This window comes from Aquarana catesbeiana, linkage group LG08, assembly GCF_042186555.1.
Source record: "Aquarana catesbeiana isolate 2022-GZ linkage group LG08, ASM4218655v1, whole genome shotgun sequence".
Taxonomy (NCBI): domain Eukaryota; kingdom Metazoa; phylum Chordata; class Amphibia; order Anura; family Ranidae; genus Aquarana; species Aquarana catesbeiana.
Genome location: NC_133331.1, coordinates 76,739,179 through 76,757,756, shown reverse-complemented (window position 1 = coordinate 76,757,756; position 18,578 = coordinate 76,739,179). Strand labels below are relative to the sequence as shown.

At 41.2% G+C, this 18,578-nt stretch overlaps 1 protein-coding gene across 1 annotated transcript in view; it reads right to left on the bottom strand.

Annotated features, from left to right (window-relative positions):
• LOC141105857 (alpha-2-macroglobulin-like protein 1) overlaps positions 1 to 18,578 on the bottom strand; it is a 295,295-nt gene that overhangs the window by 243,247 nt on the left and 33,470 nt on the right. The window contains exons 7-8 of the mRNA XM_073596002.1: positions 13,416 to 13,503; positions 9,070 to 9,226 (exon numbers count right to left, since the gene is read on the bottom strand). Coding sequence (XP_073452103.1) covers positions 9,070 to 9,226; positions 13,416 to 13,503 — 245 coding nt within the window. The remainder of the gene's footprint in view (positions 1 to 9,069; positions 9,227 to 13,415; positions 13,504 to 18,578) is intronic.

Sequence of the window (18,578 nt, the reverse complement as noted above, 5' to 3'; positions counted from 1 at the left end):
ACCTGTGCATAGGCTGAGGGCCCAGGTGGTGAAAATCTGCTCTGGTTGCTATGGGGGACCGATTGCTGCAAAAGGAGTGCTGACAACATCTCCCCCTCTGTGGGGCATTTCACCCTCTGTGGCAGATGAGGCTACCTCACCTGCTACATGAAAACACTTAACAGGCTGCTTGCCAAACCTTTGTTACCCTTGGTAACCACTGTATCTTCATACTGTATGTGTTAGTGACCCAACGGTAGACTATTTGTGCCAGTTACTTGCATTACACCCCTTTAGTAACTTGAGACCAGGCAAAGGCAAAGTTCCAAAAGCTTTACTTGAAAATTGCAGCATAATAAGTAGACATGTGCACAGCCAAAAAAATTCGTTCATTTTCGTTTTCGTTTCATTAGTTTATTATTTTTTTCGTTTTTCGGGTCATTCGTTATGATTGCGATTCGTAAATTCGTTCATTCGTAAATGCGTTCATTCGTACATTCGTACATTCGTCCATTCGTACATTCGTAATTCGAACATTCGTAATTCGAACATTCGTAATTCGAACATTCGTAATTCGAACATTCGTTCATTCGTACATTCTTACATTTGTACATTTGTACATTCGTAAATTCGTACATTCGTAAAATCGTACATTTGTAAATTAGAAAATTCGGAAATTTGTAAATTCGAAGTTTGAAAAACCAAAAACCCCGAAAATTCAAAAATCTGAAATAGTAACTAACTATTAAATTATAGGTATTGTAATTTCCTTTCAAACTTGACTGTCAGTGAACGTAACAAATACAAATTTATCCGAAGTTACGAATTATCCAAAATTAAGGCTGCATTTAAACAAATGGAACGGAACAAATTAATAATAAATAATAATAATAAAACATTGTTATTATTATTATTGTTATTTATTATTAATTCATTACGTTCCATTCCGTTTTTTCGGATCATTCATAACTTCGGATAAATTTGTATGTGTTACGTTCACCAACAGCCAAATTTAAAAGGAAATTACAATACCTATAAATTCAAAGTTACTAGTAATTACTAATAGTTAAGTTATTATTAGTTAACTATTATTTCAGATTTCCGAATTTTCGAATTTACAAATTTACGAATTTACTAATGTACGAATGCACGAATGTACGAATGTACGAATGTAAATTGCGAATGTACGAATGTTCGAATGTACGAATGTACGAATGTAAATTGCGAATGTACGAATGTTCGAATGCCCGAATTTACGAATGTCCAATTTTATCGAATTTACGAATATTCGGAAAAAATTCGTTAAACAGGTTTTCGTTAATTCGGATATTCCCGAATTAACGAATTTGTCGAAATTCGTTAAAAAACGAATTCGTAACGAAACGAATTGCACATGCCTAATAATAAGTATCACAAGACAACAGTTCCACATAAAGCAGTCTTTCCTAACATCTCTAATCTCTAACTACAGGCTTGTAGCTGCCCAGCATACCTGCACAGGAAAGATTCCATTCTTGGCAAAGTCCCTGGTTGGTATCTTCAGGGAGGACTGCAAGTCCCGTCAATCCCCTTACACATGGAAAACTCTAGGACACAGGTTTGTAGGAGCTTTGCTGGAATCAGAAGCACTGTTCCACATCTCACTGGCTGTTTGGGTCTTCAGGAAGGATTACAGATCCAAGCAGTCCCCCTTCTCTCTTATTCTGTAAGCAGCTGGAGACAGGGTCGTTTTTAAGGCAGGGCAAAAGGGGCAGCTTCCCTGGGCCCTGTCATTGTTGTGAGGCCCAAAGCAGCTGTCTCATACTTTCCAACTATCTTGGTTTAATATCCCTCATCCCTTGAGGTTTTAGTCCTGTGCTGTGTCCCAATATCTCAGTGTGAAGTGCTGCTACTAATGTTGCCCAGCTTTACCCTATTGTTGTGTAAAGATGACTCACCTGCAGACCCTGTGTTTACATGTAAATTACCGGCATTCATATGTAAATAGGAGTGGCCAGCGGCATTGATATGTATATCATGCCCCCCCCGAGGTCATATCCACTGTAATCTCTAGCAACCAATCAACAAGCAGAAATCATGTGCTGTAACCTCTAGCAACCAGTCAGTGAGCGGTAATGATACACTGTAACCTCTGGCAACCAATGGCAATAGCTGCCTGATCTGATTCAGTAAACTGATTTTGAGTCTAGCTGCTATTTATTGTATGTCTCAGAGCGGGTGGAGAGCAAAACTGCATGGGGGGACCCCCAAGAAAAGTTTTGCCCAGGGTCCAATCAATATTAAAGATGGCCTTGGCTGGAGATCACATGCTGTGGACTGTTCGTAACTTGTTTCCCATGCAGAATGGGTGACTGAGGGTAGATAACCCCCTTATATTTACAGCAAGAGAGAGAGGGCCAGAACTCAGAGAAAGTGTGGGAACTGAGTTAACTCTTTCCCTCACGGCTGGGCAGCAGCAAACTAGAACATTCCAACCCACTTACAGACCCTAAATATATCCTCTACAGTAGTGGTCATCAACCCTGTCCTCAGGGCCCACTAACAGGCCAGGTTTGCAAGATAACTGAAATACATCACAGGTGATATTGTTTGCTGCTCAGTGATTGCAGTATTCTAGTCTGCATCTCCCCAAAGTAATACATAACCTGGCCTGTTAGTGGGCCCTGAGGACAGGGTTGATGACCACTGATCAACAGTACATAATATCATCAAAAGATTTAGAGAATCTGGAGAAATCTTTGCACAAAGAAAAGGGCTATATTGGATGTCCCATGATATTTGAGACCTCAGGCAACACTGCATTAAACATAAGATTCTGTGATGGACATCACTGAATGGGCTCAGGAATGCTTTTGAAAATCACAAAGTCATTGAACACAGTTCGCCATACCATCCAAAAATGCAAGGTAATGCTCTATCATGGAAAGAAGAAGCCATATCTGAACACGATCCAGAAATGTTGCCATTTTGTCTGGGTCAAAAATCATTTAAAATGGTCTATTGCCAAACTGCACTATAGTCAGATGAATTGAAATTTGACATTCTTTCTGGCAACCATGGGTGCTGCATCCTTCGGACTAAAGAGGTGAGGGACCTTTCAGATTGTTATCAGCGCTCAGTTCAAAAGCTTGCATCTCTGATGGTATGTGGGTGCATTAGTGTATATGAAATAGACAGATTGCACATCTGGAAAGGCACCATCAATACTGAAAGATAAAACCAGGTTTTAGAGCAGCATATGCTCAGAAAACCTTTTCGGAATTGGGGTTGTACTTTACCAGCTTTTTGTTGCTTTGCCCAACTTTTTTGAGACATGTTGCTGCCATCTATTTCAAAATGACCTTTTATTTTTCTTTAAAGTGTTACTAAACCCACAACAGTAAAATCAGTCTGTATATGCAGCATAGCATGCTTGTTATACTCACTGTGGAACTTAAGGGGTCAATCCTCTGCAATTGTAAAAAGGTTGTTTTATTCCTGTATGTATAGATCCTCCTCTCCCTGCAATGTCTATCTGGGGAAGGCCAGCTAACATAGGCAGGGTAACCGACCTGCAAATGCTCAGTTGTGTCTTATGCTGGAGAGAACATTTACTTGTTCTCAGAGCTAGCCAGGCCACATGATATTGACATCACACATGTGGGCGTGTATTGTGTATTCAGGCTGTAGTGGAAATCTCCTCCTTCCTGAACTCTCAGCACTGGAGAAACTGCAGTGTAATAGAGCTATATGACCAACTGCAACTCCATTTTGTAATCTCCCCTCCATTTTATAAGCTTGTTTTTAAAGAATGTACATGCCTTATCTCACACATCTTTCTCGTTAGAGTTTTAGACTTTTTAACTTGAGCCAAGTTTTAATTAAAACATCCTCTGTATGACTCATTGTGTTTAGGCTGATTCTCGGTAGTCTATGTCCTTGCAAATAAGCTATCTTTGTAAATTCCTTTCAGCTGCCTAAACTAATGATGAAAAAAATCTCTCTGTAGAAGCCTGGTTAAGCCTTAGAAACTTAGGAGCATGTTTACCCCTCCCCTCTTGTGTTGTAACTCACATATAAAAAATATAATTCTTAATGAAGAGTTCAGGCTCACTTTGCACACAAAAACTGCCTGTTGTGTGTGTGTTGGGGTCTCCAGAATTCTGACGGGTCGCTGTGGGCTACTATGGGTGGTCAGCTGTCCAGTATGCTATCCTTTTATGCAGTTTATCATGTAACTTTGGTATACAGATCATCCAAAAAGGTATATAGTGGCAGTATTTTAGTGTAAAAAGAAGATTTATAAGCTGTGGGCACTGTGGGGGGCAGATAACTATTTTCATATTACTGGGTTTAGTAACACTTTGATATGTTTTCTATTTTCTATCATGCATAAAATATGGGTTTATGAGATTGGAATTGGGATTGCAGAAGACAGAACAGATATAAAAGATTTCAGAAGTTTTACACTTAAAAAATAAAGCTTAATCCCCCAACTTCATAACAATTCCCAATCAGTGGCAAAACATGTTTTTTAGAATAGCTTGTGATCTTCTGTTAGCGCAGACAAGGTATTTGTTTTGAAAAATTACAAAGCCAGTTTTAAGAGACAATAGCCATGCATTTAGCACAGTGGCTGTAGAGTATGTAACAAGCCTGATTGGCTAGCAATGTCAAAAGGAGAGACGAGGAAGTTTTGAAAATAAACCTACAATAAAATATACAGTGTATGTCAGAAACATGTGCAGATCTGGTCATCTCTGCTCCGGAATCCTGACCGAATACTGACGTGAGGTGAGCTAGCAGAAGAGGGATTTAAAGCGGAGTTCTACCCAAAAGTGTAACTTCCGCTTTAAGCACTCCTCGCCCCCTTACATGCCACATTTGACACGTCACAGGTCCCAGAAGATTGCCTGGCCACTAAGAGAGCGCAGCGCGACTTACGCCTGCGCAATGCGCACCCGTCTGTGAAGCTACAAGCCGTCAAAGCCCACACTTGCAATGCCGGCACCACAGAGGCTGGAGAGAAGAGCGAGGCTACGGGCAGCCTCATCGCTGGATCGTGGGACAGGCGAGTGTCTGTTTATTAAAAGTTATAAGCTACACTTTTTGTAGCTGCTTACTTTTAATAAACGTACAAAACGAGTGGAATTCCGCTTTTAGTACCCTCCCAGCAGCTGGGGCCTAGGTGGAGCTGAATATTGTAACCTGCTGGCTGCTAGGAGACACCCGCTGGTGGACACTGGAACTACAGCTTTTTGCCTAGAGAACCACAGTGCCACCAGCAGGTGACCCAGGTTCTGATAGACATAGTGAAAAAACCCAGATCCCTAGAACCAGCCTTTGTCTCACATTCACTCAAATGCTCATTGATGGCCCACTGATGCAATTGAGGCCACTGGCAGTCAGCAGCAGGTTGTGTTTCCTCTTGGCTACCTGAAGTGGCATGCATGTAACAGGCAACGCACATTTAGGCAAGTTTCCTATTAGGTACTGCCCTGGCCAGGAGGGTTAGAGTAAACTGTGTTTCCCAGGTTTTTCTCGGCAGGCTTCTTGGGTCAAACCCACTGGTCCTGTGTCATTATAAAAGGGACAGGGGTTTGAATCCCATGGTCGTCTTCGCTGCTGATGCCCTTTGTACCTTTGGTTTTTGAATTTTGTTTATTTTTTTCTGACATGTTGATGTTATATCTTTCACGTGGATGTTATAAGTTGCACTGAGTAAATACAGCTGGATAAAACAAAAACTTTGTGTTTTCCTTTCAGGCTGCAAAGCAACAAAATGTGATTATTTTAAAAGGGGGTGATTCTTTTCTATACCCAATGTATGTGGTCAGACCTCACTAGCTGGAAAGGCAGCAGCTGTAAAACCAGCAATTTTTGCCATGCTGACATTGAGATGCTCCAGCAGCTGGGGGGGGGGGTTCTTGCCTGGTCAAGGATGCAACTGGGGACAGTGAGGTGCGATTAAGAGACTAAGTGCAAAGATGAAGCCTACGCTTGGCCCCACTAAACATGGTCCCATGTTAATCCTCTTCTTCTCTTTGTGTGCTATTCAAGTGAATGGGCTGCCCTATGCTATCGCACCAAAAAAGGTGTACTAACCTATGTGCAGATGAGAATGGGGCCTTAAGGCGTTGAAAAGTCAGTCCATTTAAAACTGCTATCTCAGTTTCAGGAGAGTTAGGCTGGAACAGGCGATTTTTTTTCCAAGTGATCAATTGCCCTTCAAAGCAAACTTACCCATCCATCCATGTCTCCATGCTTTATTTTACTAAGAAATTACTTTGAAAAACATCCCCTATCATTTCTAGCCATGGTAATCTTGAGTAAGGGAAAATTATTCATGTAGCATTTACTTCATGGATTTACTTCCTGGAATCCATCTGCCCATAGCTCAGGCATGTATGCAGGACAGTGTGCTTATGTGAGAAAACCCCTCCTCCTCTTCATGAGCTGAGAGGAGGGTTTGTGAAGAAAACACTTATGCTCAAAAAAGCTCAAATAAGCTCAATAAAAACGTGCAAATAAGCACAAAAAGCACAAGCTTTTTCAACCCAGGCTGTCCTGGACTTATTCCAGCCTGTGACTAGACAGTGAAACCAGAACACAGTGATGAGCTTATCTGTCACTTTCTTTTCTCTTCCTATCATCAGGTCCCTTGAACTGAACTGAATGGCTACTTGTACTCCATCTCACACTAGAGCCCTGCTCTAAAGGGACTGCAAGTACCAGGACAACTTTGGGTTCTTACACTATCTGCGTTACAAAAAATACATTTAGGGTCCTTTCACACTGGGGCGCTTTGCAGCGCCTGCAAACCGACTCGAAAGTGCCGCTGCTTTTATTCCAGCGTGAAAGCCCCGAGGGCTTTCACACTGGAGCGATGCGCTGGCAGGACGGTAAAAAAAGTCCTGCCAGCAGCATCTTCGGATGAAAATGAAATTGAAATTGAAATCAATGGGACGGCGTGACTATACCGCCGGCAAAGCGCCTCTGCAGAGGCGCTTTGCGGTAGTTTTTAACCATTTCTCGGCCGCTAACGGGGGGTAAAACCGCCCCGCTAGCGGCTGCATACCGAAAGTAAAGCGCTGCTTACAATAGCGGTGTTTTACCGCCGACGCCCGCCCCAGTGTGAAAGGGCTCTTAATGATGTAATACTGATTACAGAGCGGTTTCAATTTTTGTGTTTTTTTATCTGCCTAGAGTCCAATTGTGTGATCAAATGAATAGCAAGACAGTGGCACATGCTCCAGATCAGTTGAATCACAAGCAATAGATTTTTATGTCATTGATTTCAATGAAACGGCATGATTAATTACAAACTGTACTAGTATCTTTTTTTTTGCTTAGGGCTTTGCAGAACACAATTAGCTTGGAGCTGATTGAAACTAGGAGGAGAGCCAGCATGACTGGGGCCTTCAGAAGAGGTGGAGTATTAGTGGGGTGGTTTAGAATTATGTGTTTTTCTTACCAGATTGGAGAGTTCAAGGCAGAGGGTGTGTCCTGTAGTGGGTAGAGAGGAGGGGGGATCATGTCAGAGCTCAGTCGGTGCTCATCACAGCATCAGACAGTTTTCTCCCACCATCCCTCCCTTATTGGTTTTGGTTTGGGGGAGCCTCCTATTTTCTCAAGGTGCTGGGGTATTTGTTAGTGGGTTTTCAGTTCTTTTGTTGTTAGCTTGCCATTCAATTTCTTGGTCCTTTTATTTTTTTGTCATATCAGCAGGTAGGGGGTATATTGGGTCTTTGAAGGCAGTGCTGGTTAAATAATTGTGGAAAACTGTGGGTTGGGCCCATCTGAGGTATGGGTGTCCCTTCCTAATAATACGGTGGTAACATCGGGGTATTAATTAGGTTGCATCTGGTAGTATGTAAGTGGTTAATTGTCCCTGAGCCGGTGTAGTTGCGGCTGGGGGCCTTTGATTGGGTGGCAGATACAACCGGTTAATCGTGAGCATATAGGCCTTCAAAGACCTTAGACCGGGCATAAGCAGAGGTTGGTTTATTTGTTATGCATTAACTGTATTATTTGCATTATGCATTAAACTTGTTTTCTTGTGAATGTTGTATTTAATTGTTTGTAATAAAAAGGCTGCTACGGCCATATGACTCCAAATAAAATGTGTCGCCTGGCCATTTTGGAAGGGAGGATGGGTCAAGTGTTTAATGTTTTATAGATAACTGGAGCCTCAGCATTCTGCAGGTCCCTCAGTCATAACAGCCTCGACATTTCTCTCCGGAAAGCTTTTTTAAAATACTTTTTCAGAAAGAGATCTTGTTACAAATGTAGAAAAAATAGTTTAATGATAGTAAAACCTTTATCAGGATAGTGAAACCATACAGTAATTAACAACACCATGCTATAATTTACACTATATTTACTACAACAGGAAACAAAAGTATAACTGTTGACCTTATGAATATTTTCAGAAAAAATAGTAAAAATCCATTTTGGTCATCTTATAATTGCACATAAAATTGCATGATTGTGTGCTCCCAATATTAAACAAAAAAAAAAAAAAGTTTCTTCTATCCCTCAGGGACTTCGTTGTTTTGACATCACACCTGCTATGGGCATTCAAATGAGCCTTTCTCAACCAGGGTTCCTCCAAAGGCTGGTAGGGGTTCCTTGAGCAATGAGCAACTTCTGCCTCCCACATGAGTACCCACTGAAACAATGATGTTTATAGGTATTTGTATGGAGGCGATTCTTCTCAATGGTAACACATGTAAAAAGTATTATTCCCAGTGGCCATCACACTAATGTATGGTAAGCTGTAGACAGTAATTTTTGCATGGGTTCTCTGAGCCTGGAAAGTTATTTCAGGGGTTTCCCATGTGAAAGAGGTTGAAAAAGGTTGCTCTAGGAAATGCAACAGGGGAAGCTAGAAAGTACTTGTGTGGGTGGGAAAACCCAAAACTCCCAGGTGCACATGAAAAGTTAGAGATTATGGCAGGATCATCTCACTGTTGGAGTATTCAAAGCAGGCAAAAAGTCTGTAGGTGTTTCAGGACACCAGGTTTCACTTATACATTAAAAAAAATAAAAAATTAAAATCACTTTTTTGTGCAGACTTTTCAGCTACTGTATTTCTCTAAGATTACTCACCTGCATGTCCTTTATGCGTATGCATCCCTCTAAATTGTTATCACTAGGATGGAAAATACTATCTCTAGGCCCAGCATACTTCAGGAAGAATGGATGAAGCTGAATTTTGCAGACAGAGAGGCTCATTAGTCCAGTGACTGGTTTTCCATAGGTGTAACTGGAACACAGAGGAGAAATCCAGTATAATTGAAAAGCAGTGCATTGGTTAAAAATAGTGAAGTGATTAAAGTCACTAGCGTATGTCCTGGCATTACCCAAATTTACCCCCTCATCTTTTTGTATCTCTCATCTACTGTAGATAATGTCCCAGCAATATTTTTACTCTTACATTGCTCTTGTAGTGAGAAACAGTTTTTCGTAGTACCTGTGACATTACCAGACTAGGAATTTGCATATAGAGGTCAGCTGTACTGAATGTTTTTTTTTTTTTTTTTTGCTTAGACATACACTTTAATATAACTTTTAGTACAGAGACATTATAATGAATGTCAGTTAACCTGCATGCATATATTTAAGAAAATGTAAAATGTGTTGATTTGATCCATTTAGCATTATGCTTCCTGCAATATATTAAGTATACAATACACTTGTAGCACCCATACCCTGGGCTGGCTAAATTAAGTATATACACTATATTGTGTTGTGGAATCTCATATTAGCCAATGTATTTCATATTATATATATTGATTTACATATATTTTATTGATAATTATTATTATTATTATTCATATTATTATATAGTAGTGGTTTTATCAATATTATTATTCAATAAGTAAAGCAACAATTATTAATCTTTAATAATGTATACTGTGTTTTCCATAGATTTAGAAAGTCTTCATTTATAAGTGTTGAACTTTAAATGACCTCTGCTTTATGACAAGTACTTGTATACAGGTGTTCTCGAAAATGTATTAAGATAGTTTACTGGGTGAAAGTTCATTAGGATAGATTCAAGTAATATAGAATTGTCTCAAGTCTGAAATGCATATAAATCAGACAGATAAAGATATGAAAACAGGTGGTTTAGAAATAATTAAAGTTATGTACAGTACATTAAATTAAGTTTGACAAGGTCAAACAAAGGTCTGCTTGTGCCCTCATTAAAATTGTTAAAATATATACATATAGTGAGACATATAACACATCTGGTGGGGTTATTGAAAATTCATTGTCTCAGTCGTAAATCTGCAACTCCTTGAAGCTAGTATCAAGATAAGAAGAGCTTGATAAGACAGCTAGGTGCCAGACTGTCTCTACACAGCTGTTTTTAATTGGACAAACCCAGTTATAAAACACTTTAATGAACATATAGGAATTTTGGGAATAATTAAGTTTATCTGGTTGTAGAACAAGTGTCAGATTTATGGTTGGTTACTTTGACGTAGATCTTAGTGACCAATCATATGTAAGACAGATAGTTGAGATAAGACTTGTGAAATGGTATATAAATGCAAGCTCTGTAATTGTTAGACAGACAAGTCAGATAGGAGCTCATAAGGCTGAACTCTATGTATGCTGCCCTATTGCACGGGTCATAGAGGTCAGAACCAATGGGCAAGTATCTGTCCTAACTTGTCCCCTCGGACAAGTCAGATAGGAGCTCATAAGGCTGAACTCTATGTATGCTGCCCTATTGCACGGGTCATAGAGGTCAGAACCAATGGGCAAGTATCTGTCCTAACTTGTCCCCTCGGACAGGTCAGATAGGAGCTCATAAGGCTGAACTCTATGTATGCTGCCCTATTGCACGGGTCATAGAGGTCAGAACCAATGGGCAAGTATCTGTCCTAACTTGTCCCCTCGGACAAGTCAGATAGGAGCTCATAAGGCTGAACTCTATGTATGCTGCCCTATTGCACGGGTCATAGAGGTCAGAACCAATGGGCAAGTATCTGTCCTAACTTGTCCCCTCGGACAAGTCAGATAGGAGCTCATAAGGCTGAACTCTATGTATGCTGCCCTATTGCACAGGTCATAGAGGTCAGAACCAATGGGCAAGTATCTGTCCACAACTTGTCTCCTCGTACGAGTCAGAGAAGACTTCTTGACTTGTTCCAGAATGTGGTCTCAGGTGAATTTCCCTCAAAAACTTGGTCGAGCTGGAACCCAGAACTCTGTGAGGGGACCAGACCACTGGTCGACCGGCTGGTCCCTATCAGGTGACAGGTTCCCAAGAATTGGCAGTAAAGACCCATTCTGGTTCAAGGTGAGAACACTTCACAATTGTTTCAATTTGGTTAGAGGATAAGAATACTTATATCTAATATGCATGCATTGTAAGAAACTGTATAAATTAGACCTGTATATTGTAATATTTTGAACATGAACCTGTATGTTACCAGCTGTTAATAAACCTGCATTGCTGAAGTTCTGCCTGGTTCGATACTTTACTATTCTACTTCAATTGTCAAAAGTATGGTGACGCCTGCTTGTACATGCACATGAAGTTTAATGGCATCCCAGTCTTAGTCCGTAGGGTTCAACATTGAGTTAGCCCACCCTTTGCAGCTATAACTGCTTCAACTCTTGTGGGAAGGCTGTCAACAAGGTTTAGGAGTGTGTCTATGGGAATGTTTGACCATTCTTCCAGAAGTACAGAAGGCCTGGTTCGCACTCTCCTCTTTAATTCATCCCAAAGGTGTTCTGTCAGGTTAAGGTCAGTTCTTCCACTCCAAACCCACTCATCCATGTCTTTATGGACCTTGATTTGTGCACTGGTGCACAGTCATGTTAGAACAAGAAGGGGACATCCCCAAACTGTTCCCACATAGTTGGGAGCATGAAATTGTCCGAAATGTCTTAGTATGCTGATGGCTTAAGAGTTCCCTTCACGGGAACTAAGGGGCCAAACGAAGCCCCTGAAAAACAACCCCACATCATAATCCCCCCTCCACCAAATGGGGGTAGAGGAACTTGACTGACCATGTTAGATTTTAGGTGGCCAGTTGGCTTTTTTTTACCACCCTTTTGTTGCCCATGTGAATGAGGTCTAAGCTAAGTTAACACTTGTGTGGTGCAGGCACTGCATGTGATTCAGACAGGAATCGCACCGCATTTCTTTGCGATTCTTTGCAGTGCGATTTGAGCCCATTCATTTTGTATGAGCTCAATTCGCACCACACCGCACAAGCTCATGGGGACTAAGCTCCGAGGGGTGAAGCGAAACACATTGGGGGGCGTGGCCTGGTCAGAGTCCAGGCTGAGGTTGCCAATCGCACATTACCTCAGGGATGGAATGGATGTGCGGTCATAGGGTGAACTTTCTTTACCGCAAGTTGTTATAGGAGCTGGGGCGAGCTCCCTCCCGAACCAGCACTCCCGGCAGTGGACTTTTTTTACACCCCTTCTAAAGAGCCCGAGTGGCCACGATGCAGGTATTTGAGTCACAATCAGTGCCGCTTATCAGTGCAGCCTATTAGTGCCCATCAGTGCAACATCATCAGTGCTCATCATTGAAGGAGAAAAAAGTACTTATGTGCAAAATTTTATAATATAAATTAAGAAAAACATTAGGTTAAAAGGATAAGTTCACCTTTGGAAACATGTTACATGTTCCACCCATTTTTAGGGTGGAACATGTAACATATCCCCACTCCTGCAGCATCTCCCTGATCCACTGGATCTAGTGACAGCAAGTGGGGGGTCTTCTCCCTGAACTCGCTGTCACTATTTTAAAAAAATCTATAGTGTAGTTCCTGTATGCCACCATTTAGGTTAGAGGAAATAATTGGATATGAGGAAATGTTAATCTATGGAGTAGCTGTTCACATCAAACATGCATCCCCACGTTGAAATGATATCTTATAAATGGGGGAATGCGGCTATGTTTCTGTTATGGCACTTTAATAGTAATTAAAATATTTCAATTTGTTTGCATTTTCATTTTATTTATTTATATTAAAAGGCCCATTAAAACCCTCAGCACCAGGCCCATGATGCTCTCAACTCAGCCCTGCCTCTGTTGGGGAGATTAACCCTTTAATTGTCCTGTTTATCATTAATCTCTGAAAATGAAAGTAAAAGAAAAACCTCAAATTTTTGGATGTCCCCATAAAAGTAATACAGTAGAGGGAGAATCTTCCAATGGGAACACTAGTTCTGGTGACCTTGGGGTCCCCAAGGGATTCCCTTAAGTTGCTGGCATTTCCTCTTGCTTCCTGCTTTGGTTGTGGGGCCAGTAGTAAAAGGTAAATCTGCCCAATGGGACACAGAGGGCAAACAAACAAATAAAAACTAAAAGGAGTTATAACCTTCCCTTACTTTATCCAAAAATGAAAGAAAAAAAAAAAAGCCTAAAGTTCTACATTAAAGCAATATCATATGCATTACAAATTAATCACACTCACCTACTACATGCTTTGATTGTTACAGCTTCTTCAGTCATTGCATTCAGTATAGATGGGATCTCAATATTAATGTCAAATCTCTTTAACACTAAATGAAAATATAAATATGACATGATTTGCATTTAACTGCTATATTGATTCTGAATTCAGTACTCCAACAAAATACTGATATATTAAGCTGAACTCCAGGAATTCAGTCACATTCTAAAATGCGTTGGCTTACTATGATGTGCATCCCACCTCATGGACTTATCTCTTATCTCTCTTAATTTAAAATGTACATTTTAACTGAGCACCTGGGGTACAGTTGTCTATACTTCACGCGTTCTCATACTGGACGTTCAGGTCTCCTACAGAGTCAGGTGCATTCACTCTGCCTGTAACACTGTCAGCTGTAAACAAACGAGAAGTCCACAAGGTGGGATGCATCTATAGTAAGCATATTTATGAGGTCACCTGAATTAATGGAGTTCAACTTTATTTTTTGGTTGAATCCCCCTTGTACCCAATATTCCCTTGCTACATTGATGTCATGATAGCAATTGAGTTGACTTACTAAATTTAGTAAGGGCCATGCACTTTGCAAAATGAATAAAACTTTAACAAAGGGAATACCTAATCACGTACAAGGGAAAAAAAAGTAGGGTTTTCGTAATGCTGCGGACTCTGGTGTAAAGGAAACTTTGCAGAAAGGGGGTCTCTGGTCACCAGAGCCCCTCCCCCCCCACACACACAAGTCCACAGACTTCCCCCTTACATTAGAGTCCACAGAGTTACCCTTTACATCACAGTCCAGAGAGTTCTCCCTTACATCAGAGTCTACAGGGTTCCCCCTTACAGTGTAAGGAGGAACCCTGTGGACCCTGATGTAAAGGGGTCAGGGGTCACTGAACCTGAAATGCCCCTGTCTCCCAGAACCTGGGTTCCAACAGCCATGCTTTTAAAGCCAGAAATGAGAAGCAGGGTGGAAGATCAATCCTTGAGATAATGGATGTGACTGATCTGGAAGAGGGTACAATATTGACTAATAAACAAGGTCTGCGTACCATTATTTTCAGGGTCAATACAGAGCTATGAGAATAACTTGAAAGCCATCAGACTTGATCCTTCAAAGTAGACAAAGTAAACGTGTCAGTGGGGGAAAGACAGATCAGTGTATGACGATCCCACAACACTACCAGGGCTTCTGCTTCATGCACTTTTAGATTCTGCATTCTGGAAGCAAATCTGTGCAGCTTCTTTTTGAACTGACAAGAAAGTAAATCTACATAAAGCATTCCACAATGCAGCCATATGTCCAAAACACCTCCTGATAGAGAGATATTTTCCTCAGGTCAACACATTCCTGGTGTCCTCTCCGCCGCTGACCCCCCCCCCCCCGATAATTTTTGGCATTAATTCAATGCAATGTGTACAATGCTAGTGTAAACTAAATAGCCTATACAATATTAGATCAAAATTCAACTACTCACGTGCAATACTAAAACACAATCCAACCAATCAACCATGATCCACAACATTCAAAGTTGAATAAAAGTATTTTTAGAGTTCTTATTGTCCGCTATACAGCATATTCCACCTTTTATGCTGAAAATGAACCACCACACACGTGACTGACCACCACTAGGTGTGCTCTCATCTCAACCTCACATACTATGTTCGGTCAAAATATGTTTTTTGTCCCTTACTCTGGAGCGTGGGTAATGCCTGGATGTATCCTCTTTTTAATCCAAAGACACATCCTCAGATGGGTCCCAGCAAGTTGCTTCCTTGATCTTTTGTGGAAGATATTGTGTGAGATCACAAAAGTTAATTCCTGTCCCAGGCTTGGAGTTGAGTCTTTGAGCAGAGGACTACACCATGATGTCCACGTGATCCTTTCCATCTCAGGAAGCATACCGGCTTTCTGGTCACACTTGGGCCATACAGTAAAGACTTGCTGGAGTCTTCTTATTTAATGTGCTAATGATCTTATACATTCAGCTAGTCTTCTTTGTTGCAGGCTGGCTGTGCATTCTTCACCTGCCTTGAAAAAGTCCTTTTGCAATTTGCTTCTGGAGAAGACATATTACAGTTTCTGTCCAAGCTGCATTGATATCAAATGTTTATTAAAAAATGTAGAGGGTATTTAAATCCAAAATGGGATAAACACCACCCTAGGGTTTCAGAGATGTAAACCATGAATTTTTTTTGTTCGAGGAGCGTGAATAATAACCCCCTGGTTCAGCAACCCCTGAATAGCTGGAAGAAGGTCAGTCCAAGTTTGCTTAGAAATGAGAAGAGCAAAGTAAAGACATAGGCAAAGTATAGGCAAAATAAGGCCTTTTTACACTATTGCTCCACTGACCAACTCTTAAACCATAGCACCAAGTGGATCTGGACAGGTTATTCAAGACATACTGTAACTTGGCTAGCATTCAGTGCCATGTCACACACAAGTTAAAAGCAACAATCATCTTGTTAACACAAATGACAAGCTGAGTATCAACACCAATAGCTGCCAGATCCTTGCTTTAGGGAATTAGACCAGTCGGCCAAAACATGGTAAATGAATGCAGAGAAGGGCATGGGTTGAAGGGCTGAGAGCACCAAGGAGTAGATGAATTGAGCAATTGCTTCCAACTTCTTTTCAGTAGGGTCCTTGAAGCATGAAACATCTCCTTTATTAGGTAGGTTTATCGATAAAATCATCAAATAAGGAATAATTAGGAAACACTTTGGTGGATTGAATTAGGTCTTTGAGAACCAAGCCCAGACACTGTGTTAGGGGAAGAAATGGTAGAAGGCTCTAACTTTTAGGTGGAATGTACAGCCTCAATTTGAAAGGACACACTGTGAAAATACTGGTTACTGCAATTTGGCTGGAAGCGGCTTCTTCTCAAGAAAAGGTAGGAACAGGGCAGGGTCTGACAACAAATCCCTGACAGAGTCAGAAATATTAGACATCCCTGTGTACAATTATTCGGGGGAAGATCATAGTGGGTTTTTTTAAACTTCTGCGTTCAGGAGGAGCAACAAGTTGCACTAACTGATTTATTAAAAATCTTGCATACCAGAAGAAAACATTCTGCTGTAAGGCAGGAAAAGGAATGAGCAACCAAAGATAGAAAAAGATGGGACGTCTAAGGGCGCAGGAGGTTTCAACTAGGATCTGTAAAAAGTTCAGAAAGGAAAATCTTTTCCTGCGCCAGCGTCAACCTTGTATATAATACAAATTTGGTCCTGACCTGGTTTTTAGGAAAAAGCACTATTTCACTCCCTCAGAGGCAGAGCCAGAGATGAAAACAAAGAGGAGTAGTCTCAGTTGTGGAACAATATCCAACTTGCTAAACTTCAATAAAGTGCACCGACAAGCACATAAAAAAAAGCACCAGGCCCCCTTATTCAATGCCAAGGCAACTATATCCATTTCTGTTTTCAAGTGAGTTTTCAGAAACCGGACAGAATCTGCCACAGCTCTGGCCTTGATAACTCAGACAGCAATCCCCAGGTATACTGGCCTGTCCTGTGTTAACTGGAGCATAGACGAGTTGTCACTGATAACTTCCAGACTGTCCCAAAGAGAACACCAGTATACTCAGTGAACTGGGAAAGCCTGTGTTCACTGGGTAAATGGAGAGACATCAGGATTTCCAGTAAATGGTCTGAATATATTAGTAGCTGTTGAAAAATCTTCCAATTTAAGCAAAAAGTATGACAGAAGGGAAAGAAACATCCATTTTACTAAGAACACCAAGTGTCCATTTCTTCTGTAGGCAGCCATACAGTGCCTTGAAAAAGTATTCACACCCCTTGAAATTTTCAACATTTTGTCATGTTACAACCCAAAACGTGAATGTATTTTATTGGGATTTTATGCAATAGCTCAACACAAAGTGGCACATAATTGTGAAATGGAAGGAAAATGATAAATGGTTTTCAATTTTTTTTACAAATAAATATGTGAAAAGTGTGGCATACATTTGCATTCAGCCCTCCTGAGTCAATACTTTGTAGAACCACCTTTCGCTGCAATTACAGCTGCAAGTCTTTTTGGGGATGTCTCTAGCAGCTTTGCACATCTAGAGTAAAATTTTTGCCCATTCTTCTTTGCAAAATAGCTCAAGCTCTGTCAGATTGTATGGAGAGCATCCGTGAACAGCAATTTTCAAGTCTTGCTACAGATTCTCAATTGGATTTAGGTCTGGACTTTGACTAACACATGAATATGCTTTGATCTAAACCAGGGGTGTCAAACTCAATTTCATCGTGGGCCGCATCAGCATTATGATTGTCCTCAAAAGGGTCGGTTGTATCTGTAAGATTAGATGTCTAGCGCATCCCCTCCCCTTACATTAGATGTCAAGAGCCACCCCACCATCAGAAGTTGGGTCCCCTACTCTCCCTAATATCACAGTGCACCCACTTTCCTTATGCTTCTGCGGGGAAGAAGCTGGATGCAATGCTTGAAAGCGGAAAGTAGGGCTCTGGAGGAGGGCCAGAGGAGGGCTGGAGCTCTCCTGCAGCTGCAAGAGAGGTGTGAGGGCCACATGAAATGGCCTGGAGGGCCGGATTCAGCCTTCAGGCCTTGTGTTTGACACCTGTGATCTAAACCATTCCATTGTAGCTCTGGCTGCATGTTTAGGGTTGTTATCCTGCTGGAAGGTGAACCTCCGCTCCAGTCTTTTGCAGACTAACAGGTTCTCTACTAAGATTGCCCTGTATTTGGCTCCATCTATCTTCCCATCAACTCTGACCAGCTTCCTTGTCCCTGCTGAAGAAAAGCATCCCCACAACATGATGCTACTACCACCATCATGTTCCATGGTGGGCTGTGCTGGGACAAAGGTCATCCAATGCCCAGAGCAAAGATGGCAAACTGCGCCCCTTCCCTCGATGTGTACTTGCAGTTCCCATCTCATTCTCAGTGTGGTACCCGCTGGGCATGGAAACAGCTTCCCCCCCATCTTTCCCTCTCTGGTTATGTTATATGTGACATCACAAGGGGAGACAGGAAGAGGGACAGTCTGTCCGCCACATCAAGACTGAGGAGAGACATGACTGGAAAAAAAAGTCTGTGCTCTTTTCTTTTAAAATTATTCCTAGCTGCTATATAAAAAGGACAAATGATATAGACTACATAATAAAAAAAAAAAAAAAAAAGTGCTTAAACACTAAAATATT